The sequence below is a fragment of the Astyanax mexicanus genome, chromosome 12 (genome assembly GCF_023375975.1).
Source record: "Astyanax mexicanus isolate ESR-SI-001 chromosome 12, AstMex3_surface, whole genome shotgun sequence".
NCBI lineage: Eukaryota > Metazoa > Chordata > Actinopteri > Characiformes > Acestrorhamphidae > Astyanax > Astyanax mexicanus.
The window spans coordinates 38,700,008-38,727,675 of NC_064419.1; the positions used below are offsets into that span (position 1 = coordinate 38,700,008).

The 27,668-nt window shown below is 38.9% G+C and overlaps 1 protein-coding gene across 1 annotated transcript; it reads right to left on the minus strand.

Annotated features, from left to right (window-relative positions):
- Window positions 1-2,589: 2,589 nt before the first annotated feature.
- ercc6l2 (excision repair cross-complementation group 6-like 2) lies at window positions 2,590-27,668 on the minus strand. Its single transcript, XM_007231600.4, has 17 exons — window positions 25,713-27,668; window positions 25,471-25,587; window positions 25,161-25,354; window positions 23,562-23,723; window positions 23,253-23,460; window positions 21,645-21,902; window positions 20,321-20,440; window positions 19,711-19,782; window positions 18,763-18,908; window positions 18,578-18,673; window positions 17,439-17,538; window positions 16,466-16,618; window positions 16,158-16,229; window positions 8,037-8,829; window positions 7,712-7,866; window positions 6,577-6,758; window positions 2,590-3,907 (listed from the first exon to the last, which is right to left on the minus strand). Exons 1-17 carry the CDS (start codon window positions 25,938-25,940, stop codon window positions 2,971-2,973), a joined length of 3,993 nt encoding a protein of 1,330 aa, XP_007231662.3. The 5' UTR covers window positions 25,941-27,668; the 3' UTR covers window positions 2,590-2,970.

The window sequence follows — 27,668 nt, forward strand, 5'->3', positions numbered from 1 at the left end:
ATTTGTGCAAAAGGAATTAAAGTAAATCTGTGTATTATTCTGAATGCTCTGACCTTCTAAAATCAGTTGCAAAAAACACTGGATATTTAATTTTAAATGAAAGTTTCCTTTATGCTTCGGTTACTTACATGGGATTGGGCAGTGTTGAAAAATGTACTGCAGTCAGCCACCAGAGCACTTACACACGTGGAGGAAATTGTTGGTACCACTCGGTTAATGAAAGAAAAACCCAGAATTGTAACAGAAATAACTTGAATCTGACAAAAGTAATAAAAAATAAATTTCTATAAAATTATCAAATACATTGACATTAATTTTAAACTCTGGTTTAACAGAATTATTTAAAAAAAAGTACTCATTATTCTAGTAAACCCATAATTCTGTTAAAACATGGTTGAACAGCAATGTCTGACTTATATTTGTTCATTTTCATAGCATTTTTATTTATTATCATTTCTGTCAGATTCAAGTTATTATGTGTGTTTTTCTTTCATTATGAAAACTGTTTATATGGGTGAGTAAAGCACTTCTGCTTGTTTACAGTAAGCTTAGATTTCCAGATTTCGACTAAGGCTGGGATGCAGCAGCATTAGCATTAGCGGCTAATGCTGCCCGATAGTGCGACACTGAAAAACCCTGAGTGTTTCGGTAAGCCAGGTCGATATTACCTAGCAGTTTGTCTCACGTAGCTTGTTTTAACACGATAAACGGTAAACACAGACTACAGCTACAGCTAAGGAGCTAGCAGTTAGCGCAGTTAGTGGCTAATGCTAATGCTGCTTTAGCAGTGCTAGCCAGGATTAGGAGCAGGCTACAGTCTGATAATACTAACTACTTCTAAATGGCAAAACAGCTAGTAGCGCTTAGCGCGGTTAACCGAGGGGTACCAACAATGTTGTTCATGTGTGTACGAGACATTTTGGCTTCAATTTACAACCACAATCATCCTGTCTACAATGAAATATGATTAGATTAATACATTTTATATCAGAGGAGACGCAATTTCATGAAAAAAAAAAATAAATCAACAAAATTAAAGATCATATCTATAAAAAAAAAAATCGTCCTAATGGAAGAGCCGTGAAATTATTCTAGAGTGCCAGAAAGACCCCACACTTGCCACGTTGACGAGTTCTGTCCTGTTGGAGTGGATCTACAATAAAGGAGGAAAAAAAATGGCAATGCAAATGTTTTTTTAATAGACTCATTCAACTCCACTGTGGTGTGTATGTACGTGTGTGTGTGTGTGTGTGTGTGTGTGCAGGATGGAGTGGAGGCTTTCAGGTTGCTCTTGGCTTTCACTGATTATTGTTATGTCTCTAATAGTGCCATGGTTTCATTTGTGAAGGCAGAAAATGAGCGGCTCAAAACCACAAGCTCTCAGATTACAAGCTCCACAGCAGATCCTCTGACGAGAAGAGCAGCAGTTCACTACGAGCTAAGCTAAGCTTCAGTTCTGACAAAAAAAGAGAGAGAATAAAAAAATAATGTGAGAGCGAGGAGAGTTATTACACCAAGAGTTTTCTTTGAGGTCTGTGGACCACCAACTCTACTGAACACTCTACTAAAGCCCAGTTTAAGGATAAATAACGATCTATAGAAACTGGGCGGAATCCACTTTCTTCATACCATCACGTCTCAAAATATTACCATACTATATGGTTTTGTACAGGGGCAGAGAGAAGCATAAGCTGTGCTAGTAATGTTAGCGCAGATGGTCCTCATTTACGATGGTTTGATACCATTTCCTTGTGCATTATTTTAAAATCGAAAAACAATCAGATACAAAGTTCTGTTTGAACACTGTGCACTTAAATCAATAATTTGACAATATATTAGTTTGACAGTTAAAAACCTTCAAACTGCTGTAAATCAGAAGACAGAAGCTGGTTAACATTAGTTTATATACAGTTCACCACAGAAAACACTTAAGTTTGACTGATTATAACTCCACTTTCTAATGTGTAGAGACTAGTGATTCATATCAAGTCACCCCTTTTGGATGCACAGAAATTAGTATATACAGTACCACTCAAAAGTTTGGACTCACATTCTCATTAATATTTGTTCTTTATTTGTATTATTTACTACATTGTAGATTTTTTTTTCCAAATTTTTATCCAATTTTCTCCCCAATTTACACAGCCAATTACCTAACCCACTCATTAGGACTCCCCCCATCACTAGTGATGCCCCAACACCAAGAGGGTGAAGACTAACACATGCTTCCTCTGATATATGTGAAGTTAGCCACCGGCTTTTTTTGAACTGCTGCTGATGCAACATTCCCGAGTAGCATCACAGCGCACCCAGAGAAAACGCAGTGACTCCGCTTACATCAGCTCACAGATGCCTTGTTCTGATCGACATCACCCTTTGGAGTAATGTGGGGAGAGAGCATCATCTACCCACTCAGAGAGAACAAGGCCAATTGTGCTATCTCAGGGCTCTGACAGCTGATGGCAAGCTGCATGAACAGGATTTGAACCCGCAATCTACTAATCATAGGACCACTCGGAGCCCAGTATACTGTAGATTAATATTAAATATTTCAAAACTATGAAACTAAAATTGTGTTAAATAAGGCAGTTCATGCTACTAAAAAACATTTTTTATTGCAAAATATTAATATCTCGGTTATAATACAGGATATAGGTTATACATACTGGAGAAATAATAATAAAACAAATCTGGGTCATTTAAAAGGTTTAATTAATAAAATAATAAAAGTAAATTAGAAAAAAAAAAATTATAATAATGTAAAAGTCTACAGTAAGGAACTATATATTATCAAATAAGAAAGTAAAATACATTCAACAATAACAGAATATTTAAAACTAAAGGAATCCCTATAAAATTCACATTTGTAATTTTATACCCTCAAATAAAATAAATACAATAATAACAAAAAAAACAATATTATAACCAATAGACAGACAGCTTTGCTTCTCTGTACAGAGACATCTTTCCTTATCTTTTCCAAATAAATTTCTCATTCTTTTTCCAAAGCTGGGAGCTTTCAAGACTACTCTCACTTTTGGACCTTCCAGAAACGCTCACACTCCTACAGAACTTCTCCACCTGAGTCAGGTCCGTTAGCTTATTAATGCTCTCCTCGTTCCCCTCGTTCAGAATGTCCCAGAAGTCCTTTCCTCTGTTCTTGGTCCTCTCTGTAGGCGAGGGTATGGGTGCTGGAGCTGGTTTTGGGCGGTCTGCACTTCTCTTTGGTTTGAAGAGGTCGTCAAGAATGGAAGTGTCACCTATGAGATCAGTGATGAGATTTTTGGTTGGTTGGGAACCGCCTGGTTCTGCAGCTCTGGAGGAAGAGGGTAATTCTGAAGAGGTTGAAGGTTTATCTTTAGAAGGTCTTGTGACTTGGGCTAGACCAGGGTTACGTTCTGTCCTGGTTAAAATGTCATTTTGAGGTTTAATGTCTGTACCAGAAGGACTATGAGGTAGTTCAGTTGGGCTTCGGCTCGCCTCTGGAGATAAAATCCTGCTCTTTCTTCCTTGTCGAGTCTGACCATTGGAGCGATAATTTGGGTTTAATGCACTCTCTGCATTAGACGCTCTGTTCTTTTTCATGGTTTCTCTGCCTTTTCTGTCTTCCTCTGCTTCCTCTTCCTCATGCAGCGGTCTCAGCGCTGAGTCTGAGAGGGTTCTTTTTGAGGTAGTTCTATGCCTAGTTGCAGTGGATGTAGAAGAAGCTGGTGTAACGGGTGCTTTAGGCTTATTTTCAGGTTTAGGAAAAGTTTGTTTGATGAGGTCACTGAGTTCAGGGTTCCTGTGGCTGTAGAACCCGCGTAGTTTGGCCAATCGCTCAGCTGAAGTACTGCTTACAAGTTCTTCCGCAAATTCTTGCACCGACTTAGCTCTAAAGAACCGTGCCATTTCTTCCATCTGTTGCCTGCAAGATAAAAAAAAACATCTGTTAAACAATTTCTACAAAATAAGCACACAACATTATACAGTTCTGGAAAAAAATAAGAGACCACTTAAAAATGATGAGTTTCTTTGATTTTACCAAGTTGAAAACTTCTGGAATCTAATCAAGAGGAAGATGGATGATCACAAGCCATCAAACCAAACTAACCTGCTTGAATTTTTGCACCAGCAGTGGCATAAAGTTATTCAAAAGCAGGAGGAGAACATGCCAAGATGCATGAAAACTGTGATTAAACACCAGAGTTATTCCACCAAATATTGATTTCTGAACTCTTAAAACTTTATGAATATGAACTTGTTTTCTTTGCATTTTTGAGGTCTGAAATCTCTGCATATTTTTTGTTGTTTCAGGCATTGCTCTTTTTCTCCAAATAAATGAGCTAAATGACAATATTTTTATTTGGAATTAGGGAGAAATGTTGTCCGTACTTTATAGAATAAAACAACAATATTAATTTTACTCAAACATATACCTATAAATAGCAAAATAAGATTTTTTTTTTCAGAGCTGTAGGTTAAACATTTCAGTAGCACTTTGTATGAAGCCTGTATTTGTAAGTTATAATAAATGCTGTTATAACTCAATACAACTTAGTAATAATGTTTTTTAAGCATGACTATAAACTCCTCCAATGCCTCATAATAATTTCTGGCTTTTTTTTTTATAATTAACTAATGAACACGTTCTAACACCAACATTATAATGACTTTTATAAGTTTTAAACAGATACTGAATTTTACTCTATTACATTTAAGGTTAATATTTGGCATTGTGGATATCGTTCTACAAAGCTGGGGATTTTAGAGAAGACTCTGTTGTGCTCTCCTTAATTCTAAATACCTAATTTAAATTCGCCAGCTCTCTTCTGTAATATGCTTTATATAAATACAGATGGCGTGACTAAAGGCAGGTTTAATTTTTCTAATTTAATTTAAATAGTCCTACTTATTTATTTATTTATTTTTTTTACACTTAATAATGTTCATGTATTCATTGTGCTTATAGTGTACTAACAGTAATCTGGTGCATTTTGTCTATTTCATTAGAAAAAATATCATGATACTTTGAAATATTTTAATGTTATATTTTTCTCATAAATTAGTCAGATTTAGATTCAGATCTGAGAATCAGATTACTCTACATCTTTGCTTCTGGCTCTTTTCTGTTACTTAAAACTGTAAAAGATGGAAATAAAATGTTGTTTTACATCAAAATTTTAAGAAATGTTTCACTTTTATGTTCATATTTTTGGAAATCTTTATTGGAAGCCATTTTCACGTACTGTTAGCTATTTACAGCACCTGAATGTTTGACCAGGGTGGCCAAGCTTTCGAAAACCATTGTGTGTGTATATTTTTTGGGTATGTGTATGTTTGGGTGTGTGTGTGTGAAATGTTCCATAAGTCTAAAATACTTCAAAAGCTGCCTGCGGTGTGACATCATGTGAGAAGCTGCTCCTGCCGCCGTTTAAATGAAAAACTATTTGCAAAGCAACATCCATAAAACCGTGTGGATTCAAGTCATTTAACAGTAGACCTAATTGAGGGGAAAACTTGTATAAATAAACACGTTTCCCCCTTCATTACAGGGTCTAACGCCGTATGATTTGGGGGACAGAAGGATCTGTCCTTGTGATGTAAAAGGCTTTCACAGAGCAGGGCTTTTGCTCATGACTTGATGTGTTTTGGCCAGGCTTGGGAAAGGGGTGGGTGAGAGGGCTCCGGGGTGGTCTCCCCCCCCACCCCTAGGGGCCATGCAGGGGCGCAGCACACCATAGCTGTGGAGAGAACTGGCACATGGCCTCACGCTACCAGGAATTTCCTCTCGCGCTGTGTGTAGATGTGTGTGCATGTGCATGTGCAGTGTGTTTTCAGCTTAATTGAGACGATTAAGTCCAGCGCTGCAGAGACGCCTGCTTTATAACCCCTTTTACGGTGCAAAATAGTATGTTCTACTCGAAGCTTAGTTTTATTCACCGCTAGAAAAAGCACGAACAAGTTTCTTACAACAACTTTTAGCATGTAAGAAAAACCCATCATAAATACAGTCAGTCCACTTGATGAGAACACAACATTTATTCTTTATTAAACGGATCATAAAAATGTGCACTCATCTAAGGAATCAACCAACAGGAATAAAACTTGGTGGGTAGTCATGCCAGACTGTCATGGAATACATAGTAGATAGTATACAGTAGATAGCACATCATGGCCAGTTACATCGCCCGACCTATCCCTGATTAAAAATGTGTTGGACGCTATTGGACGTAAAATATCAACATTTCATCTCTAACGCAAAATCTGTAGGATATTCAATATTTAATAATGTTCAAACTAAGTGGCATAGATACCATTAGGAACCTCTACAGCTTTATGCTCAGACATCTGCTATGTACATTACACACTACTTCTGTATATGAAGCTCAAGAAATATGACTAAGGGTTAGCAGCCCATATCAGTAAAATGTAAAAATAAATAATTTATTGTTTCTGGTAATCTTTATAATATTTAGAATACTATTGTTATACCACACTTTCTTCTGGGTACAACTATTTTGCAACCATTTCCATAATAATGAGTGTATGTCTATAAAGATAAACTATGAGAGGGAATAAAAATGGGTAGCTTACTTGCAGAATGCAGCGGGTGTCTCGCCGACACTAATGGTTGCATTCTGGGTGTGGTGGGAAGTTCTGATGAAGTGAGAGACCTGATGCTGCAGATGAGGCCGGTCATGATTTGCCTGTTTCGAGTCTTTCCTTCCACCATCCGTGGGTGTATGATTAGATGATTGGGTGTTACCAGACTGGGTCTACAAAACAGACAAATACAAATAAATATTGTTTGAACAATGATGTACATATATACAGGTATTACTGTTTTATTAATATTTTTCTTTGCTCAATAAAAGCTGAATTGTACATTTGTAAATTGTATTTTTTTTTGTCTATGCATTAATCTGTATTCACAGTGGCTTTTGGTTGTACATAATTGAAGGTCTGTTAGGTAAAATATCTACAGTAACATTATATCAGTAATAATGCATAATAAAAACTTTGTTACCATGTAATTTTAAATGAACATACATTTTATTAGTGTGTGACTGGTGGGACTATATGTTATGTTACAAACATAAAAAAGTGAAGTTTCCCTCATTACTGAATAAAGAGTTAAAAGCACCAAATACAAATTTAATGAGCCAATATACAATAATATACGTATTAAGTATATATTGATGTTAGTTTGGTTGTGTCTAGTTCTATACTAGAGTTTAGTTTATTAATGTTTGATTGTTTAAATGGGTTAAACTAACATCTGCACAGAGTGCATGTTCTGTAATAGACATTTTACTATGTTCATCACTACATAGTGTGCATAACAGGTGCAGGTTATAACAGGTAACTGTGCAGTATCACTATAAGTGACTTACTAGTGATTTTTACACAGTAGTCCTCCACTTAATGTAGTGATGAATAACATTATAGAAGCATCTAATTCAGGCTTTATTGAACAAAGAATAAGACATTCTGTAGTAATTTGTTTCATAAAATTAAGTATTAGCCTTTTTTTCTTCATGACTATCAAGGTCTATCAAGGCTCTGTATTATGACTGTATTACATCATTATGTACCTGTCAAGTAGCAGGTTATGGACCTACATATAACTCCTAATAACTGTACCGTGATGATCAACAATAAATCAATACTTTACCAAAATCCACTTTCACCATTTATTACTATAACTAACTGATATGCATGCAAATACCTGAGATATGTCGAGCAGGTGGTTTGCTGGGAGCTGGGAGTGCTTTTTGAGTTCGAACACGTCTCGTAAGGCAGCGCGGCTGAGGCGGTTTTCAGTCCTGCTCGAGCCCACGACCTTCTGATTGGAGTGGGAGTAGCTGACTTCCTGAAGCCCACCTATGGAATGATATGGAAATGGCCTTTGAGTACCACCTTACAAAAATGCTAAAAACACTACCCTTATGAAACGAGCCTATTTAGGCTTTTTTATGAGGGTTATAATTCTAGAATACCCTGCAGAAGAGTGTGTTTTATATCAATTGATAAAAAAAAAACTATTTAATTACCTAATAAAGTGTCTATGGTTCCAGTGCTGTTGGCTGTTGAGTCTCTTGTTTGAGTGATTGGGCTTTTAAGGCCTGTAAACTTGACTAATTTTCGGGCAGCACTCTGCATACTCAAAGGGGGTCCGAGGACTGTTTTTTTGTAGTGTGGAGACGAGGCATGACTGACACCTGTCTTAGACTTAGACATCTTCCTCACGGGAGCCTCATCCTCAGATGAGGTAAAGCTCTCAATCTCCTCCTCATGTCTTTTTACTGTGAATTTGCTATGCTTCTGCTTCTGCCGTGCTTTAGTGTTAGTTTTCTGAGGAATGTTAAGATCCTCTGAGTCCTCCATGTCCACATGGTGGTCCACAGCATGGTGGTCAGCAGGCTTTGCTGAAGACGAATGCACTCTCTTGCCTGGAGCTTTTCCTCTCTCCTCCTCAGAGTCACTAGACAAAGCCCAGCGTGCTTGAGCACCCTTCTTTTCAGCTGCTTGGGGCTCCACTGGGTCCCAGCCCTCCCAGTTTCCCTCAGTCTCGCTCTCGTCGCTGCTGTCTGAGCCCCTTTGTGCCCTGTGAGCTGCGTGTTTCTGCAGCAGTGCAGAAAGGCCCATGTTTCCGCAGCCAGTGCCCGCCCCAGGCTCATCTCCTGCGTTCGCGTCTGTGGCTTTGGATCTGGAGCTACAGGGATCCTCATCTTCACTGGCACTGCTGAAGTCCAGGACTCCAGCATCGGCGTGCCTGGCACTGGTGCTGCGTGTCCCAGCTGAACTGCCAGCCTGCTCTGCATCTCCAGACAGAGGCACTGGGTCCTGTAGAGACACATGGCAAATACAGTTTATACACAGATCAGCCTTATGATATGTTTTGTAACACAACTGTCTAGTTGCCTAAGGTCTCAATTAAAAATAAATTAATAACAAAAGGTTATTATTGTTACTCTCAGATGATTTGATTGTAATTCTTCTGCAAAATTCTAAATTTTCTCCAAAATTAGATGAAGGAAACTACAAATTTGTAAATAATTCAGAAATATTTTTAAAACACATTTGGGTTTTTTTTCCTATGTTTACACTCCCTAAAACTATATCCATACTGTAACGGCAGGTAGTGAGGAGTGACGCACGCCGAGTAGAATGTACTCACAGGTTTATTTACAGACAGGCAAGCAAATGCAGCTAACAGTATAGCCAGGTAAACAAAGATCTCACCAAAGACAGAAGACGTAGTCGTATAAACAGTCCGAGTTCGTAACCGAGAAACAGTCCAACCAAACATCAAATCCAATAAGGGCAAAACAAAAGACATTAACCGGTAATCCGAAAACAGGGTCGTAACGAGAAGGCAATAACAAAGAACAGGAAGAAACCGCTTAGTACGCAACATAAGTCGACAATACCTCGCGAAGATACATTACACAGTGCGACCTTAAATACAGAAAAACAGAGAGCATAACCCGGATCTTCCTCAGAACACAGGTGAGTCTGAGCGCCGGAGCGTAACGTGATTGGGCGACGGCGAGCGACTGACGGTGACGTCATAACCCAAAGGATTCTGGGGAGTGGAGTCCAGAGGTGTGGAAGGAGAGTCAGGCTGCGTGACAGTACTCCCCCCCAAAGAGTCCGAAACGGTTGACGGATGAGGACGACACAAGGGAACCGCTCCCCCACACTCAGTGGAGACCCGGACAGGTGGCCTGGCAGCGGGAACATAGTGGACAGGAGCCCTGGATCTGGGACGACCCCTCCTGGAGCCGCGGATGGAACTGAAGGATCGGACAGAGCCAGCACTCCCGCGTCTACCCCTTCTAGGACCTGGAGACTCTCTCCTAGGACGACCTCTGGGGCGTGGTGCCGGACGAGACGGATGAGACCGGTGGAAGTCTTCCACCATTAAGGGATCCAGGACATCAGCCACTGGGACCCAACTTCGCTCCTCTGGTCCGTAACCCTTCCAGTCCACAAGATATTCCAGGGCCCCCCTTCTTCTCCTGGAGTCCAACAAACGTTCCACCGCATACACAGGACCACCCTCCATATCCATAGGTGGGGGAGGAGGTGACCCAAGCGAAGTCTCATCCAGAGGACCAGGGATAACCGGCTTTAACAAGGAGACATGAAATGAAGGACATACACGATAGTGAGAAGGTATATCAAGACGGTAGGTAACCTCATTAATTTTCTTAATGATTTTGAAAGGGCCAATATACTTAACTGAAAGCTTTTTATTGCCATCAGACAGCCGGAAATCCCTGGTAGATAGCCAAACTCTATCTCCTGGAGAGTAAAGGGGGGTCTCACGACGTAGGCGGTCCGCTTGTTGTTTTTGCCGTTCTAAGACTGCCTCAATACGTCTGTGAGTCTCCTCCCACACTTCCTCGCTCCGACGCATCCAATCATCAACAGCGGGGATGTTAGAGGGTTCGGCTGACCAGGGCATGAGAGGTGGTTGGTAACCTAAACAGCATTGAAAAGGAGTTAACTTGGTAGTAGAACTGATGAGCGAATTCTGAGCAATTTCTGCCCAGGGGAGATATTTGGCCCAGTCATGGAAATTATTATAACAATATATTCTTAGGAATTTACCCAGTTCTTGATTCATCCTCTCACATTGGCCGTTGCTCTGAGGATGATAACCTGAAGAAAGACTGACAGAAATTCCTAACCTATTCATAAAGGCTGACCAGACTTGGGAAATAAACTGAGGTCCACGATCAGAAACTATATCTTCAGGAATTCCAAAAATGCGAAAAACATGATTAAATAGAGCTTCAGCAGCTTCCAACGCTGTGGGTAGTTTACTAAACGGAATGAACCTGACACCACGAGAAAAACGATCAACCACAGTCATTATAACAGTTTGACCTAAAGAAACAGGAAGGTCGGTAACAAAATCGACAGCTAAATGAGACCAGGGTCTGGCTGGGATAGGTAAGGGCATTAATTTGCCTGCCGGTAGAGTACGCGGAACTTTACTCTGAGCACAAACGGTGCAAGAGGACACAAAATTGTGAACATCTAGACGCATTTTTTCCCACCAAAAACGATTTTCTAATAACTGAAAAGTACGTGTTTCACCCGGATGACCTGACGAAGGGGAGGTATGAGCCCAAGCAATGAGTCTGGCTCTGCATTGATCTGGTACGTAGGTGCGGTCTGGTGGGCATGTTTCAGGGGGAGGAGTTATTGAGTTAACTCGATCAATTTCTTCCGAGATCTCCCATCTAGTAGGAGCCAAAATAATCTCTGGTTTTATGATGGGTGTAAGTTCTGGACCTTCTATCCCATTATCTTCAAAAATGCGGGAGAGAGCGTCAGCCTTTGTATTTCTGGAACCTGGTCTATACGTCACTACAAACTCAAAACGTGCAAAAAACAAAGACCAGCGTGCTTGACGTGAATTCATAGTTTTCATGGATCGCATATACTCTAGATTTCTGTGATCAGTGATGACAACGAATGGATGTAACGCTCCCTCTAACCAATGCCTCCATTCCTCCAATGCTAGCTTGATGGCCAAAAGTTCACGATCCCCTATACCATAATTGCGCTCAGCTGGGGAGAGTTTGTGGGAAAAATAGGCTACTGGATGTAGTTTACTAGGGGAGCCTAAACGCTGAGAGAGAACAGCACCTACTCCTACACTGGATGCGTCTACTTCCACAACGAACGGTTCTTTAGGATCTGGGTGTTTTAAAAGAGGGGCTGTAGTGAACACCCTCTTAAGAGTAGTAAAGGCATTGACAGCAGATTCGGACCAAATCAGAGTTCTGGTATTGCGTTTTAGCAGATTGGTGAGTGGGGCTGCAATAGAACTGTAACTGCGAATAAATCGTCTGTAGAAATTAGCGAAGCCTAGAAATCTCTGTAGTTCCTTAACTGACTTAGGTTGGGGCCAATCAACAACCGCTTGAACCTTCTTTTCATCCATGGAAACGCCCTGATCGCTGATCACATACCCTAAAAAGGTTACAGTAGACCTGTGAAATTCACATTTCTCAGCTTTCACAAAAAGCTGGTTCTGAAGAAGGCGGGTTAGGACTGCTCGTACATGAGAGACATGAGAAGACATATCAGTGGAGTAGATCAGAATGTCGTCTATAAATGCAATGACAAATTTGCCCAGCATGTCACGCAACACATCATTGATAAATGATTGAAAAACAGAAGGTGCATTTTTGAGGCCAAAAGGCATAACTTGGTACTCATAGTGCCCTCTAGTGGTAAAAAAGGCCGTCTTCCATTCATCTCCCTCTCTGATCCTTACCAAGTTGTACGCACTGCGAAGGTCTAACTTCGTAAAAACAGAAGCTCCACGCAATTGTTCAAGAGCGACAGGTACTAAAGGAAGAGGATATGGGTTGGTCTTTGTTACAGCGTTAAGTTGTCGATAATCTATACAGGGACGGAGACCACCATCCTTCTTTTTAACAAAGAAAAAGGGAGCAGCAACAGGGGAAGTAGAGTGGCGAATAAAACCCTGTGTTAGAGCCTCCTGCACATATTCTTCCATAGCTCTTTCCTCAGTTTGGGTAAGCGGATATATACGTGACTTAGGGGGTATCTGGTTATCAATTAGTTCAATAGCACAATCATAGGAACGATGAGGAGGAAGCTGGGTAGCACGAGTTTTACTGAAAACTTCACATAAATCTTGATAGACAGGAGGAATATGTGCAAGAGACTCTGGCTCTGGACTCTCAACAGAAGTGGATTGGAGTTTAACCTTAGGAACCTTCAAACAATGCTTCATACAATAGGATGACCAGGAAGTAATTTCCTTGTTAGACCAGGTAATCATAGGATCGTGCTTTCTTAACCATGGAAGTCCTAAAATTATTTGATATCGAGTGTCTTTCATAACAAAAAACCTGATCTCCTCAGAATGCAGTGCGCTGACGCTCATCTTGACAGGTTTGGTGGTGCTGGTGATGCTTCCTTGTCCGACTGGGGTCCCATCCACAGCAGACAGTTTTATGGGATCCTCCAGGTTCTCTAATGAGATCAGGAGTTGTCTAGCCAGCTGCTCATGAATAAAGTTTCCCTCGGCGCCGGAATCTATCAGAGCTGGGAACACAAAAGAAGAAGACTGGCAGAACAGTATTACAGAGATTATAAAAGATCTGGAAAACATGTCAGGATTGAGTCTGCTTACCCTTGTAGCGTGTGGAATCCGAGGGGTTTCCACACGCTTTCCCGAGCTAGTGGCAGGTGGTTCGTATGGACGGTCCGGGTTGCCACGGAAACCATGGGAGAGCCCACCGTGGGACGAACCGGAAGTTTCTTCTTGGCGTTTAGCTCGAGAGGGGCATATTTGGCAGTTACTCAACACATGACCAGCTCCGCCACAATAGAAACACAATCCAGCTTGAAATCGTCGCAAACGTTCCTCTCTGGACAATCGAGTAGCATCCACTTGCATAGGTTCCTCGTTGCTGTGACTGGAGACCACTGATCGAGTTGATGCAGAAACACGTGACACATATCCCGACATGCGTGGAGTAGTAGTTTTACGATTCATTACAGCGCCTTGTTTCAATTGATCCAGTCTAATGGCCAGAGAAATAAGTTCATCCAAGGGAAGTCCATCATCCTTACAGGCTAATTCAGCTAATACATCAGCCCTGAGCCCATTGCGAAACATGACCCGTAAAGCCGGTTCATTCCACCCACTACCAGCAGCCAGTGTACGGAATTCTAAAGCATAATCAGACACAGAACGATTTTCCTGACGTAATTTAACCAATAACTCCCCCTGAGATTGACCATAATGAGGGTGATCAAAAACTAACTTAAACTCCTTGAGAAAGTGTTCGTATGTAGCTCTCTCCATACTAGGCCAAACAGCAGTAGCCCATTCTAGGGCTTTACCGGTGAGACGCGAAATAAAAAATGAAATTCGCGCTGAATCGGAACCAACCGCAGAATTAGCAAAAAATAGCGATATTTGTAACAAAAAAACCCTACAAGAATCCGGAGCACCATCATATTTATCAGGTTTACTCACCGGAAAAGCGGTTGCTGGCTGGGTGAAAGAGCTAACCGGAGGCGAGCTAGCAGAAGCTAAGCTAACGGGGTTAGCCACGCTCAGCTGGGCGAGCTGAGCAGCGATACCCTGGAGGCTAGTGGTAATCTGAGCTAGCTGGGAGTGTTGTTCCGACTGCTGAGTACTAAGAGCAGTAACCGTGTGAGTAATGCTCTCAAAAAGCTGGCTATGCTGCTCGAGAACCCTCCCCTGATTCCCGACTGCCTGCTGTAGGTTATTAAACTCAGCCATCGCTCTTTTATAAGGCGAGGTATTATGTAACGGCAGGTAGTGAGGAGTGACGCACGCCGAGTAGAATGTACTCACAGGTTTATTTACAGACAGGCAAGCAAATGCAGCTAACAGTATAGCCAGGTAAACAAAGATCTCACCAAAGACAGAAGACGTAGTCGTATAAACAGTCCGAGTTCGTAACCGAGAAACAGTCCAACCAAACATCAAATCCAATAAGGGCAAAACAAAAGACATTAACCGGTAATCCGAAAACAGGGTCGTAACGAGAAGGCAATAACAAAGAACAGGAAGAAACCGCTTAGTACGCAACATAAGTCGACAATACCTCGCGAAGATACATTACACAGTGCGACCTTAAATACAGAAAAACAGAGAGCATAACCCGGATCTTCCTCAGAACACAGGTGAGTCTGAGCGCCGGAGCGTAACGTGATTGGGCGACGGCGAGCGACTGACGGTGACGTCATAACCCAAAGGATTCTGGGGAGTGGAGTCCAGAGGTGTGGAAGGAGAGTCAGGCTGCGTGACACATACACATTTGTTAAGTGATATAATCAAAGAAAAATTATTCTTATAAACTAATAAACCAATCAGAGATATTTCCAATGCTGTAAACAATGGTATTTTAACTTAAATATCAAAAAGGCAACATAAAAGCTTTTTTAAAAACTTTTTTAACTGTTAAATCCCTCAATTCAATGTTTTTGTCCCTTGTAAAAATGCATATTTGTATAATTACCTGTATAACTAGGCCTGTTACAATGATTACATTATTGACATAACACACATTATGTGGAGAATACCTCAATATTTTTTTCATGCCCTGGATAGTGTACATTTATTTTTCTCAGAAAAAGAAGCCATTAACATGGACAAAAAACAGTATTCTGATTTTTTTTAATACAGCAGTTTTATTTAATTTATGCTTTAGTTATTTAAATATTGATGTCTGTATCCACTAAGAGTGAATATTTTAATATTGGTAAATTCATTGTAATGTAATTTATTGAAGTAATGTAATATGTGTATGCACAATTCTGTTCAATATTCAGTTTAGTAAAACTGTACTGATTTTAGCACAATATTAAATGAATGCAGTAGTTAAATTAGTGTTGGGTTTAAACCCTGACCACTAGACAGCAGTGTTGTATTCAGTCTTTAGATCCCACTGTTATTATCAGACAAAAAGACAAACAAGTTTCCTTCTGTTTAGTGATTTTAAAAAATACCATAGGTTTTCCTAAGATTTAATTTAAATACATCACAATATATTGGCTTGCCTACATTATACTGAATCATAACCCCTGTCTTGTGAGCCATAGCGTATGGCAAGGTCTTGCCCAAACACAGTCTGGCATCTAAAATCTCATTCCAAAACCCATGCAGCTGAACCTTCAGAATAATATGTGACACTGCATAACTGATGCTTATCATCCCACCACAAACCAGATGTAGAAAAGAAACAATTTTACACCAGTGTTGGTTGAAATTAGAGTGGTTTACATGTGACTTATCCACCAATATTTGGTTCTTCATTGTCATTTTATCCCAGGTTTAAACTGTAAATGTTTTCTGTTTTCAGCCTCCATGGAGACCCATATGTGAGAAGTTCCTTGAGGAGGGACAGTTAGATAAGTTCTTCTGCTGGGTAAATAAACGCGGTAAAGATAGCACACACTTCCGTGTGGTCTTCACCAGTGGGCCAGGGATAGGGGGGCTAATTACGACCATGTGTTGGCCGTCATACCCATCTTTACCGTGGGAATGGAGCGTTGGTGGGATGTCTGGGAAAGAGGAGGGGAGAGATGGATGAGAAAGAAGAGAGTTCTTGTCGTGGGTCTGTGAGAGGGCGGCTACTCACCGGCTCTCGCATCCTCTCCTCCGTTGCCTGCGTTCTGGCCGTCTTGATCCCCACCTCGATCCGGCCCTCCCTCTGCGACGCAGGCGTGCATTTTCCATCATGTCAGTGAGAAAGAATTCATTGTAATGCCTCGTTAAAGGCATTATACATCTAATTTGAGAGTTCAGGCTGAAGTCTAATCCAGAAGTTGTATATATGTACAGCAATGGTAGGTCGGGCAGTTGAATTGAAATGGTTTATTGTAAGACTAATTCTTATGCTTTTGCTCATATTCTGTTAGAAATACATAATTGATTAAGTATTCTCACCTCCAGGATGCGGTGTGTGAGGCAAGTTCCATCAGTTTGTAACCGAAAGAGGTTCCGGATGCCGAACAGCTCTCCTGCTTGGCCCTCTGCACCCTGCACTGCCTCAAAGTACCTCCGAGCATTTTCCATCCCGATCACTGATGACTGCAGTTGCTACACCAACCAATAAACAGAAGACATTCTATTATATGTACCTGATTGTGCTGTAGATTAAACTGGATAGCATGTATTATAGAATAGTTTAGCAGACCTAAGAAAAAACTGTAAAAACACGCTGTTTAACACATAAATAGTTAAATACACCGACATACAGAAAGTCATGGGATAGCATCATTTAAACGAATGAGGTGTTACCTCAGGGGACAACTAGAGAACACACACACTTGTATATGTTTTGAGGTGTTATCGTGTGTTCATGAGGTTGAACACTGTAAACTGTGTATTAGAGTTTGAGCGAGTAGAGGTGGGCGATGTGGTAAAAAACTTGACGTATGACAATGTTTAAAAAAAAGAAATCACTTTACATGATATTTATCTTGATAATCAAAATGCATTAGCAGCAAAAGACCAACATGTCCTGTCCCTATTAAATTAAACTGCACTTATTACACAATCTGTAGTGAAATCTGCAGCAAGGTCAGTGTTCATTAAGCCCTTATGATACATAAAGGAGTATATTGTCAATACGATAAGAAAATGTGAAATATTTATCACAATTCAATAAAATACCTCCATATTGTCCAGTTCTATGGATGAAACACTAAATTTCTCAAGTTGTGCGGGCATTTAACATCACTCTTTGCACAGCATCATGTGTACATGAATTATGTTTTAGAATTAAGCATTACTGAGCTGATGTATCGGAGCCAAGTCACTGCGCTTTCCTCCGAGTGTGCTGGCTACTAGGCAATGCTGCATCAGGAGCAGTTTGAAAAAAAGCAGTGGCTGACTTTACATGTGTCAAGTTAAGCACCTGTTTGTAAATCTGCCGCAAATAGATGATCTCCTCAACCGTGCCCAAAGAGATGAGCCTGAAGACAGTCACATCCTTACACTGTCCAATGCGATATGCCCTGTTTATTGAAAACAAAAAACATAGATAAGCACTTACAGAAATGTTCCAAACTTTGATTAAATATGTATATTAGCACAAAAACAAAGCAGTAAAAATTTAAGAGACATAAAGTATCTTAAAAGAATTCCAGTCACAAACAGCACATAGAATAGCACAGTCTGAAACTAAGTACATAACATAAATATACAATTTTACTAACATAAAATATGCAAAAAATTAAATATTAAACTAGAATTACATTCTGATTAATTCAAATAATCAAATGATTAACATATTGCGCAATTATTTCCAAAACGGTCATCAGGAAAGTGTATTATTCGCAGTTCCCATTCAAAACTCTAGTTTAACGTGACAGTTTGATAGTTTAGGGAATTTGATGATTTAGAGACCTCTCTTATGAGAATGTATAACTGCACAGATCATGTGAAATAGTTATTTTGATGCAGGTTCATGTAAATAAATCACTGTGTAAAATTCTGTTTTTGAGTATATTATGTCTTTTATTGTGTTCATTTATAAGATACACTCAAAATGTAGAGATTAGTTACATCCAGCAAACCTACTAGACCACTCTGACCATGTTTATAGAATGAATATATCAGATGTTAGGAATGACTGTGCCATTAATTAGAATATTCTGTCCTTTCCCAACTTCATTTAAACCCAAAAATCTACTAGTACTGCCGCTTTAACTAATCAACATCAATTAACGTAAATCAGTGGAGCTGCTGGTGTAACTGAACTAATCTATTTAGTGGCTGGAGCTCATAGAGAAGTGTATTTTCAATGTATCCATCTATCCAACAACTCAATAAATCACTAAAAACAATACATTCCTCTCTGTAGTTTAGCTGTCTTTGTGTTTATTTGTGTTTATACTAATGTTATATAATATTTTCACTGGCGTAGACTCTCCATTTGCTGATATGAACAGTTTTAAACACAAATCTGCCTGAGACTCTTGCACGGCACTGTATATACAGTAATATCCTCAATGTCTGATAGTTTTCTTATTTCCTACAGCTGTGCAAACTCACCTGTCAATAGCCTGAAGGTCATTTGCTGGATTCCACGTCGGATCAAACAGGACAACAACATTAGCGCCAACAAAGTTGAGTCCAAGACCACCGGCCCTTGAGGGAGATATTAAGTTTGCTGTGATATTAAACAATTTAAGCATTTTTATTTTTTTTTAAAGAACAAAGTTCTTAAAGTTACTCACATGGTAGACACCAGGCACAGATTGATGTCACTTGAGCTGTTGAATTCTTTGACGATGTGGACACGATCTTTAGCCTTCGTGGTTCCGTCCAGCCTGCGGTATTCAAGACCCTCAGCCATGCAGTAGCTCTCCAGAACATCCAGGAGCTGGAAGAGGACAAATCCCAGAATTTGGTTAAAGGTTAACATTAACATTAGCCCAAATAAATTATGTGGCATTTTATATTAGGTGTGTTACTCAACTTTTACTTGTATGTGAAACGTATTATAAATATGCGTCACTTTCTCATAGGCCTTGCTAAGTTTTTGATTTATCGTACAATAAATAAACATGACATCGTTGAATATTGTTGGTGGGTTTATTTGCATGTATTTAAGTGTGGATGTGCAAAACTAACACACCAAAGCACACAGAAATATGTGAGTCTGCCATTAATGGTAAGTACTTCTGTTTGGACGACACAGCAATATAATCGCGATGATTGTAACTCAATTACTTTTTTATGCCACAAATACAATGACAATAACATAGTATAATAATGCAATTATTAGGCATGTCAGGATAACTGTTTCTATTGGATAATATTGTCCCAGGAATAACTGCGATTAACGATGATACCTGTAGTCATTTGAATTATTTCATGACATTGATATTGTGAAAATAGTATATCATAATCATCTATTTACACATTATTTACAAAATTACAATGAACTTTAAATGACTAAGAATATACAGAATTTCACATTTTTAAATATTGTACATAAATAAACAAATATATATATAAAGGGTCACTCTACTTAAAGTTCTGTTTGCTAAGATAAACTTACTGGGCAATACTGAGGTCAGAAAAAAAAAAATAAAAAGTTATGTTCAAATATTACATGATAATTCAATATCGTAGTTACTGTGACAGGCCTCTATCTCTATACTCACTGGTAACAACCTTACCTTAGTTGACATTGAAAAAAGGAGAATTTTGTCTTTTCTTTTGATGAAGTGATTCATTAACCTTTGCAGAACCTGGAAAACAAAAAGATGATTCACTGAACAAAAGGACACTTCAAACAAAGACAGTTTCCTACATCACTAAAACAATTCCTTTCAGAAAGAAGAAGACTGAACCAGCGATTTGCTTTAAGACTGGCCCACTGTCTCCCTTCTTTCCATATCTGATGTGGAAGAATGTGCATAGTGTTTACCCTGCTGAGGGTGCCAGAAACGGAGCATCTGCCAATAACAGCACCCTCAAGATGCTCTGCCGATGGGGGGAGAAGGGTCTTTGGAGGGACTTTAAGAACGGCTAAATACTGCCCTTGTTATTTCCCAAGGAAGTGTGTCCACAGCAAGTGAGGCAAGTCCGCTCCAGGCCAGATCTGGCCAAGGGAGGGACTATTCATGCCCTCAACACCAGGGCAAAATCTAAAATGAGAACTTGGTCTGTGTTTTAGTGTTCTGGCTACTGAGGGCAATAAAACATGCACGTATCTGTAGTTCATAATGCACCATATAGGTTTTATCTCTGTTAGGGGATTTTTAGTAACACATTAAATGTCTGTACCTTCATCTTTCCACTGTAGATAGGGTCGGACATGGCCTCAAAGGCTGCCTGCTTGCATCTTTCCATAAACTCTGGAAACTTCTTAAAGACTTGTTCACAGATATCAGCCACGTATTTCTCCTATGGTACAAAAAAATATATGAGATGTATAAGCATCCACAGTTGGGATGTGTGATTATTGAAGAAAAAAAAAGAGAGATTTTGTGACGTTTTACTTATAATGATCTCCAGAATTAAGATTGCAGAGAAATGAAACATTACCATTACCTGGAGAACAAAAATGTGATGTGTAATATTTCATTTACGAATAATTTAACTTCCACATCCAGTGATCGAACTATTGCATATGCACACACTGTGATGGACAGTGATGGAATAATTTAATAGGTAGCACTAACTCACAAAAACCAGTTCTATTAATGCAAAAAGTGTATAATTTGATTTAGTACTATAAAATACCTGTCTATTAGGAATAAGCGATACGGCCCTAAAATAATGTCACAATATTTTATGTTATTTTCCCGATAACAATACTTTTGGCGATATGACAAAACACTTAATTAAAAACATTATTTTAAAAATAAAAAAATATAAATAAATAAATAAATAAATTTTACTATTGCATACAATATAATATAGCACACCCCTAACTGAGATATTACAGAATACAAGAATTTTCATCAAACTGTAATAGATGTCAATGATCCAGAATGTCATGATTCTAAAAATGCACTCCAAATATCTCTATATATCCAGAATTAAAGTAAAATACATGATACTGAACAGATATAATTTGTCTCTAGTAGATATATAATGGAAAATGAGAACAGTGTGGATTTTTCTTTTGCTAAAAACAGAAAAAAAAATTATAATAATAGTACCCTGATGTTATAATTAGGGGTGGGTGAACTGCCACGATTTTTCAAGGTATAATATCGTTCATAATATTCAAAACTGTTGCCAATATTATTGCGTACAATATGATTCGGCACACCCCTACTGTCTATTACTCTATTAATACAAGGAGTAAATAATAATAATACCAGTACAAGGTATCTGTAAAGTTCACATCTACTAAAGAAAATAACTAGTGAACAAAATGTGATTTTAGTGATTTTGAGTGTGGCATGACAGTTGGTGCCAAAAGGCAAGGTTTGAGTACTTTTTATTCCATTCTGTATTTTAGTCTGTAAAGTTTTCTTAGAAAGATACAAAAAAAAAAAAAAAACATTAAGGAGGCATGAGGAAAATCAATAATTAATTTACAAATTGCTATTGGCCATGACATTTGGCATGTATATATTAAATGCTTGCAAATGCGTACCTGTTTTTTACTAGTTCCTTCTTTTGTTTGCAACACAGCAACATGATTGGCCACCTTCCTTAGTATAGCCAGATAGCTGAAATACATGTGTCTGACTGGTACCCCATCTGAATTGAACTTGTGGCAGCATTTTTTTCTGGTGCGTCCGCTGCCACAGTGACATCTCGCCGAGCTCTGCAGCAGAAGTTTCACATCATTGGTGTCCAGCACAGCACGGTACACTGTCTGTTGAAAGTCTGTCAGAGAGCAATACACAACCTATAGAAAGACAAGGACACAAAGTCAGAAATCAGAATACCATATCCAGCATTCACAAAGTGTTTTAAAGTCGATTGCTCTTTTTGTTAACATCACTTTACTGCATGTTAAATAATACTGTGCTAAACATATGAGATGTGATTATGGTCTATAAGAAGATCTTGAATAAAGAGGGCTTGGCAACGGTAAAAATACTGTTTCATAATATTTTTTTTTCTAATTTTCTCCCCAGTTTATAAGGCCAATAACCCAACCCACTTATTAGGACTCCCCCTATAACTAGTGATGCCCCAACACCAGGAGGGTGAAGACTAGCACATGCCTCCTCCAATACATGTGAAGTCAGCCACCGCCTCTTTTTGAAATGCTGCTGATGCATCATTGCTGAGTAGCATCACAGCGCACTCGGAGGAAAGCGCAGCGATTCGGTTCCAATACATCAGCTCACAGACGCCTTGTGCTGTGCTGATCAACATCACCCTAGGAGTGATGTGGGGAGAGAGCAACATCTATCCACTCAAAGAGAGCAAAGCCAGCTGTGCTCTCTCGGGGCTCCGGCAGCTGATGGCAACCTGCATTACCAGGATTTGAACCAGCAATCTCCTGATCATAGTGGCCCTAGACCCTAGTCCACTGGACCACTCAGAGCCTCAAATATTGTCTCATAATATATATATATATATTTTTACAATATACGCTAATTAAATACTATAGATTGTTAAATAATATTTTTTTATTCTGAATGTGCTGCAATTTCTGTAATGAAATGTTCAATTGGTGAGTGTTTTTTTAGGAACTGATGTAAACCACAGCATAGCCAGAGATGGTTTATCACAATAACAGATTTATCACAAAACAATAAAATACTTCCATACTGTATACTCTTTATTTATAAGAGTAACAATTATCTATGTTACTGTACTACATTAAGGTAAATGAGAATAATAGCATTATTCGTCATGTAGGCATTCCGAACAGAACAGGACTGAGGCACTGACCATAGGCCTCTATATTTGTCAGACCATAGCATTCCAGGCTTCCTATTCATGACACTCCTGAAAACATAGGTAGCAGTGATTGGCTAACGGACAACCTAGATGGCAATCCATCCTGCTTATCTCTATCCAATGATGTGCCCCTCTCAAAGCGTGTCAGCTATGAGTGAATTGTAGAGACATGTCTAGCACTGAGTGATCTTTCAGCTAGAGGTTCACTACCAAAAGAATTACCTCTGAGAGCATCAGGAAAAGCATTTTTATGCTCTCTTTTGGCAAAACCTAAGTAGCTGAGTATTGCAGAGATCTGGGGTGCGATCAATGAGTGTATTTTGATTCTGCTGACTGAGCTCACCCGGTCATCTTTTCTGGGGAGCTGGTCGCTGATGAGGGCCTTGGTTCTCCTGAGGAACCAGCGGGACAGTCTTTTAGCAAGAGTCTGAACAGCCTTGCGACCCTCTGCTAAGGCCCTCTTCGTCACACTGTGTTTCTGACCCTGTTCAATGGGGTCAGAGAACCTGTTCTTAAAACAACCCAAGGAACCGAGACACCCAGGGATGGCCCTAAAACCACAAAAAAACACAATGGATGATGAAATATGATGATGCATTTTTAAAATTAGAACCGGAGGAAAAACCAGTTACTGCAAAACACTGTGACTCACCAGTCCATGACACACCAGAGTTCCTCCAGGTTGTTCTGGAGGATTGTACCAGTCAGTCCCACCCGCACTTTACATTTCATCTCCTTCATTGCCTGAGTGATCTGGGACTTGGAGTTTTTTAACTTATGAGCTTCATCCACAATGACAGCAGCCCAGTCAATACTGTGGAAAAATCAATGATAATAAACATGATCTATATTTGATGGTCAAAAACTTGAAGCAAGATGAACAAGATGGACCCATTGCTGACACAGATGTGCATATACACACACAACCACAGCTCGTCTAGTCCCCGTAAGAAGTACTGTCAACAGAAAAGGACTCTCCAGAACAAATTATCAAAAAAAAAACAAAAAAAACTATCGATACCATGCCTAATGCTAGGTCAGGCTTAGCTAGAGGGGTTTAAAGCCCACCAAAAATTGAGATGTTGAGCCGTGGATCTGTGTTCTCTGGACTGACAGCGCTTTAAAAATGATTTGGGAAGTTGAGAGTGTGCTTAGGTGATGGTCACTCAATACCCTGATCTCACTAACACTGCTCTTGTTGCCAAATACATTCAAATCCTTATAGCAATGCTCAGAAATCCAGAAAAAAGTCATGGTCATCCCTGAACAGTACAGACTCTTTTTAAATACCCTTAATTTTAGGAATATAAGCATATACTGTAAGTCAGTCTTTTCATATTTAATTTATAAATGTCACTGGAATGCTCTATACCATTGTAATATATTATAACACATAAATCTATCATAGCAGCCATGGGAGAAGTAGGAAACTCCAGTCCTAGAGAGCCAGATTTCTGCACGGTGTGGCTATATTTGCTGCTCAAATACACTTCATTCAACTCAGTAGTTTAGCAGGTGTTACTGAGCATGGGAATCTGAAAGAGTGCTGGCCCTTTGTTTCTGGTAGTCAGATTAAGTATTCCAGATTTGCTTAGGAACAAATGGATGCTGTGATAAAAAGGACCATCCAGACTGTTATCAGCAACAAGTGTCATAGCCAGGGTCTGTCATGGTATGTAGGTGTGTCAGTACACTGGGATACAGCATTAATGCAGAAAAGCAACAAGAGACCTGGCTGTGGAAAAAGACCGGTACAAGTATTGGAATGGCCTGACTGAGATCATAAACTGTCCAAAATAGAGAATGTGTGGAGTATTTTGAAAAGAATGTGATAAACACCACCCCATTCTATTGGATACCTTATGTATAGATAGGATGGGACAAAATAACAATTAAAACTCACTTGTTATCCTTAGTTTTAACATTTGTTTTAAAGTGTTCTGAAAAGAATGGGAATATTATAATGCAGTAAACAAAGTGTGTTACAGGCCTCAAACATTAAAATTGATGCATATTAACCAATAAAATTAAATTGGCCAGACAAAACATTAACCACTTGGGTTTGTACAGTCTTAAGAAAAGAAACAATGCACTTTTTGATTTGCCTTTTCCATACTGTTGTAATATAAAATGTTTCCATTCTTTACATAATTATGCTTACACAACTACAATTGACCAGTATCCAACAAAGGATATAATCTCTTTGACTTTTTCACTGGCAGATAAATAGGTAGGAAATGTAGCCACATACCTGTTAAACTGGTCTAGACAGAGTCTGAGGGTCTCATAGGTGGTCAGTGCAATCTCACATTTTCCTCTGTTTACTCGGGTCAGTTCCTCTTCCTTCTTGACACCATGTACTACAACAGTTTTGAAGTGGCCCCAAGTGTCCAACTCATCTTTCCAGTTGTACAGCACAGACAGGGGAGCCACAATCAGAAACACCTATTTAAAAAATTACATGAATAAAATGAATACAAGATATAGTGTTAATTGTATAAGACAAGGCAAAATATACTTCTATACAAGTAAACATATACAACATCTAGACGCTTGATTACCTTCTTTAATTTGGACTGTTTGCAGGATCTCTGTGACTGCAAAAAATCTGGCCTGTTATTCTCCACATCCTCCCAGGTCCCTGTTTTCTGCAGAACAGCAGCCAGGAAGCTGATGACCTGTCAATCACAAGGAGTGCAATAATAAAATCATACAGTCACACAGTGGTTAACATTCTGATTGAAAGGAAAAAAAAAAAAATATATATATATATATATATATATATTTTTATATGAAAGTGTACCTGGACAGTCTTTCCAAGGCCCATGTCATCACCCAGGATGCAGCCTCTGGACTTCATGTATCGGTCATAAATGAATTTAACTCCATCCCGCTGGTAATCTCTTAGGTACCTGTTAATAGTGTACGGTACTTGATGCCCATTTTTGGACAGGACAAATGGTTCAGATGGACCAGGAGGCTTCTGGTTCGTATGAAAGAGGGGTTTCTCATCTTCAAATGGGGCATTCATTATTCTGAGAGGTGGGATTGAAACCAGTATCACCTTTCTCTATTTTTACAGAATTGTACAAATGTGGGTACAGCCAGTTTGATCCATAGGGTTCTGAGGGACATTTCTTTTTAGACAGTACGTAGCTTCTTGTCCAAAGAAAGACAATGCAAAAAAACCTACATTTCTGCCCTCAGTTTCCAATGTTCAATACTTAATACTTAATTAGCTTAATTATTAGCTTTATTAAAATAAGTGGATAAGAATCTCACAATTGAATCTACGGTAGACCAATAACAGTTTAGTTAGTTAGCTACAAAACATAATCATCTCAATAATGGCATAATCAGAACAAATCAAGCTCAATTTTTGTGGCTCTATATATTATATACTGTAAAAAAAAATCTAGCAGTTTTATTTTACATTATAGATACTAAAATACTTAGGTTAACTGCTTAAAAATTACTTTAAAAGGTTTCCAAAACAGGGATATAGCCTGTGTGTATGCCTGTCACGATAATTACATTATTGATTTATTGTAGAATAAATTCTACAATTAATACACCCACAAAACCTTTACTTATCAAGAAGAGTCCATTAATGTTAAAGAGCCTGTATGTCAATTTAGTTTGAAAACACTATTTTTATTCTATTTGATTTTATTTATATAAGGTATAGGCCTGCATGTCATGATATTTACATTATCAACATATTGTAAATTATATAGACTTGTCTGTAGAAATGTTTGCTGATCCTGATATCACCCATTATGTTTTTCTTAGGGCTGGTGATAAAATATAAATATGAAAATATTATCTTTATTATTTTAAAGACACTTTCACGATAAAAATTATTAATCATGATATTTTGACAAGCAGACAAAATGCCTTTTTAGAGAAAATGCCACTTAACCCTTAATGGCTTTTTTTGATTATTACACTGTTCCCCAGCTGGTTTAAAATGTAAAGATGTATATTGTGAAAGCCTATTTAAAAGCCTATTTCGGCTGTTTTGTTTTTATTTATCTATTAAAACTGATGTTTTTGATGTGTTGCCTCAGGGCAACATTAAGCAGACAGCTACCAGAAGCTGGCAAGTGCTCTTTAAACACAAATAATATTTAAGACAAGATCAGGAGTGTATATTGTATTGTATATTGACGACTTTAATATTTTCATATTGACAGACCCTTACTTTTAACCCAGCAATATTAGCTAACGTTAGTTAACCTAAATAGGATAACTTAGCTGGGTCAGCTAACTCTAGTATCTGTCTAGTAAACAAACCAAAAGTCACTTGTTTAGGTTGGCTAGTTAGCTAATAATCCTAATTAAGGTTTAAGAAAATTAAGTAGGTAGATAAATAGATGTATTTGCTTTGAAACCTAGCCACCCTTTAGCTCATTTAGACACCCCTATCAAGTTATTTAGCTTAGCTAACTAGTTCACTAGATAACTAACAGTTACCCATCAGGCTAAAGGCAGGTACAAGGCTAAATGGCTATTTAGCTAGCTTACGCTTTATTCTAGTAACGCAGGTCGGTCGTATTTTTATGAGTAATAAAGTTCACCCGCGGACGCAGCAATTCTTCATTATAAATCCGCTTCTGTTTAAATAGAAGAAAATTTCGCTTTTGTCCGTAAAACACAGAATAATCCGGTTATTTTTAGGGTTTAGCCTAGATTAGCCTAGCATAGCCGGCTTCCTTTCACTGGGCGCAGGGAGCAGCTCCTGTTTATCTATCTGTGC

Bases quoted from the DNA above. Each gene is read 5' to 3' on its own strand.
- ercc6l2 (XM_007231600.4), bottom strand. From the start codon at position 25,940: ATGAATGCCCCATTTGAAGATGAGAAACCCCTCTTTCATACGAACCAG. The intron at 23,724-25,160 runs GTATGTGGCTAC...ATTTTTCCACAG, and splicing joins TGTCTAGACCAGTTTAACAG to TATTGACTGGGCTGCTGTCA. The intron at 8,830-16,157 runs GTGAGTAGCCGC...GTGTCTCTACAG, and splicing joins AGGAGAGGATGCGAGAGCCG to GACCCAGTGCCTCTGTCTGG.